The sequence below is a fragment of the Camellia sinensis genome, chromosome 12 (genome assembly GCF_055761805.1).
Source record: "Camellia sinensis isolate YWXY chromosome 12, ASM5576180v1, whole genome shotgun sequence".
In the NCBI taxonomy this organism is placed as follows: Eukaryota; Viridiplantae; Streptophyta; class Magnoliopsida; order Ericales; family Theaceae; genus Camellia; species Camellia sinensis.
In genome coordinates this window covers 103760642-103762915 of record NC_138972.1, presented here as the reverse complement: position 1 = coordinate 103762915, position 2274 = coordinate 103760642, and the positions used below count along the sequence as shown (strand labels likewise).

Sequence of the window (2274 nt, the reverse complement as noted above, 5' to 3'; positions counted from 1 at the left end):
CTCAACTGGCGACATTCTATGCGGAGTCTTAGAAATGGGTTGAGTTCCCGGTGCTACTTCAATTGTAAACTCAATTTCACGGTCTATTAACTGCCCTGGTAATTCTTCTGGAAAGACGTCCGGAAATTCACAGACAACTGGGATCATGTTGGTATTCCCACTCACCACTTGCCCCTCTAGAACACTGCATAAGTACCCCTGACACCCTTTCTGAATTAATTTACAAGCCCTTGTTGCGGAAATTAAATAAGGTGGAGGAGTTACTCCATGTCCCTAGAAGGTAGACCCTGATTGTCCCGGAGGGTAGAAACTGATTTGTTTAGTCAAACAATCTATAGTTGCACCATATTCACCTAACCAGTCCATTCCCAGAATAATATCAAAATAGGTCATATCAAGAGGTAACAGATTGGCATACACCCGGATATCCCCAAGTTGGAGTTCACAAGCAGCATATATAGAAGTACAAATCATAGGACCTCCCAAAGGTGAAGATACACACAACATATAAGACAGTTTTTCTTCAGTTGTATCTAAATTAGGAGCAAATAGTTTCGACACAAAAGAGTGGGTGGAGCCAGAATCAAATAATACATGAGCGAAATGACCGTGAACGATAAATGTACCTGACACCACTGTTGCTGCATTTTGCACATCTCCCGGAACCAATGCGAACACCCTGCCTTGTCTCGCAGTGTCTTTATTATTAGTAGGTTTAACAGTTGTCTTGGTGTTGGAAGTTGGTGCAGACCCCGCAGAACTTGTAGTGGTTCTATTATTACTTTGTTGATTTCTTTGAGGGCAATCCTTGATCAAATGATGCGTCTTACCACACTGAAAACAGGCTCCAGACTTCCGATAGCACGTTCCATGATGCTTCTTCCCACATTCCGGACAAGTCGGTATTGAATCCTGACTAGGGGTAGAAGTATTTGAACTCCCTAAAGTCTGCTTCTTGTTTGGTGGAGTGGGTGATCCCTTCGACCATTGAGCATTTTGCCTCTTCCCTTTCCATTCTGAGATTCGATTCTGAGTAGCGAGATTCCCTTCCGCTATAACGGCTCTCTCCAACACATCAACGTATGTAGGTAACTTCAACATGTTGACCTTATCCAGGATAGCGCTCCGCAATCCCCCTTCAAATTTACGCGCCTTCTTATAATCCGTGTCCACCATATGAGGTGCAAACCGAGCTAATTCCGCAAATTGGGCTTCGTATTCGGTAACGGTTTTGTTCCCTTGCCTGAGAGTTTCGAATTCTGTTACCTTCTTATCCCGCATGCTTTGAGGGAAGTACTTGTCGTAAAACAATTCTAAGAATCTGTCCCATGTCAATCCTTGGTGTACAGTTCTCTTAAGCATCCACCATCTGCATGCCTCATCCTCAAGAGTAAAGGCAGCCAATTGCACCTTTTGAGCTTCTGTGCAGGGAAAGACTTCGAATAACTTCTCTATTCCCAACACCCACGCCTCAGCTTTCATTGGTTCTATTCCTCCTTTGAAGGATGGCGGTTTCATCTTTTTAAACTCTTTAGTAAGGGTAATAGTCCGATCTTCAGCATGGAAATCTTGTACTGCCGGTGGAGGTACCGGTGGTGGGGGTGGTTGTTGTGGCTGTTGTTGTTGTTGTTGTTGTTGTTGTCGTAGGGTCTCTGCCATTTCCATAATCATTCTCTCCATTCTATCCAACCGTGCAGAAGTAGCATCTTCTGTATCTTCTGTTCTTGTTCTCACCATTGCCTACACAATAATCATTTATACATAATAGACACATTTCAAAAGTGTTAGCATTATCAGAGTAGACTTAACGTTGCCATCGCTCTTTCATATATTTTTAGGATGTCATGCAAGATGCCTAAAACTTTTCTAGACACCCTAAAGCTCAATGGTTCCGTGTGTGAGATACCAACTCGTGCTCTGATACCACTTGTCACATCCCAAACTTGCCCCTAAAAGTTCGGGCATGACCCATTCAGAAACAGACATATAACCTGGTATATATAGCATATGGGGCCTTGACGGAAGCACAAAGTATTAGAAGAATGCAAAACCAACTAACTCCATTGAGCTATTTCTAACATGCCAGGATCTCATACATTACATGCACCATGATAGGTTGATAGAGTCCAAAAATATTCCTTCGCAGACCTTATACACAAACACATATACAGACCCAGCCCTGTAGTCGGGCATGTAATAAAAAAAAACTGTTGAAGTTATATACATTCAACCTTGGAAAGATAGCCAAGAAGTAAGCTAATTATCTTAATAAAC

The 2274-nt window shown here is 42.5% G+C and overlaps 1 protein-coding gene across 1 annotated transcript; it reads right to left on the bottom strand.

Annotated features, from left to right (window-relative positions):
- Nucleotides 1-273: 273 nt before the first annotated feature.
- On the bottom strand, nucleotides 274-1482 carry LOC145803783 (uncharacterized). Its single transcript, XM_082897129.1, has one exon. The coding sequence runs from the start codon at nucleotides 1480-1482 to the stop codon at nucleotides 274-276; it is 1209 nt and encodes a 402-aa protein (XP_082753255.1).
- Between the last annotated feature and the right edge of the window lie 792 nt (nucleotides 1483-2274).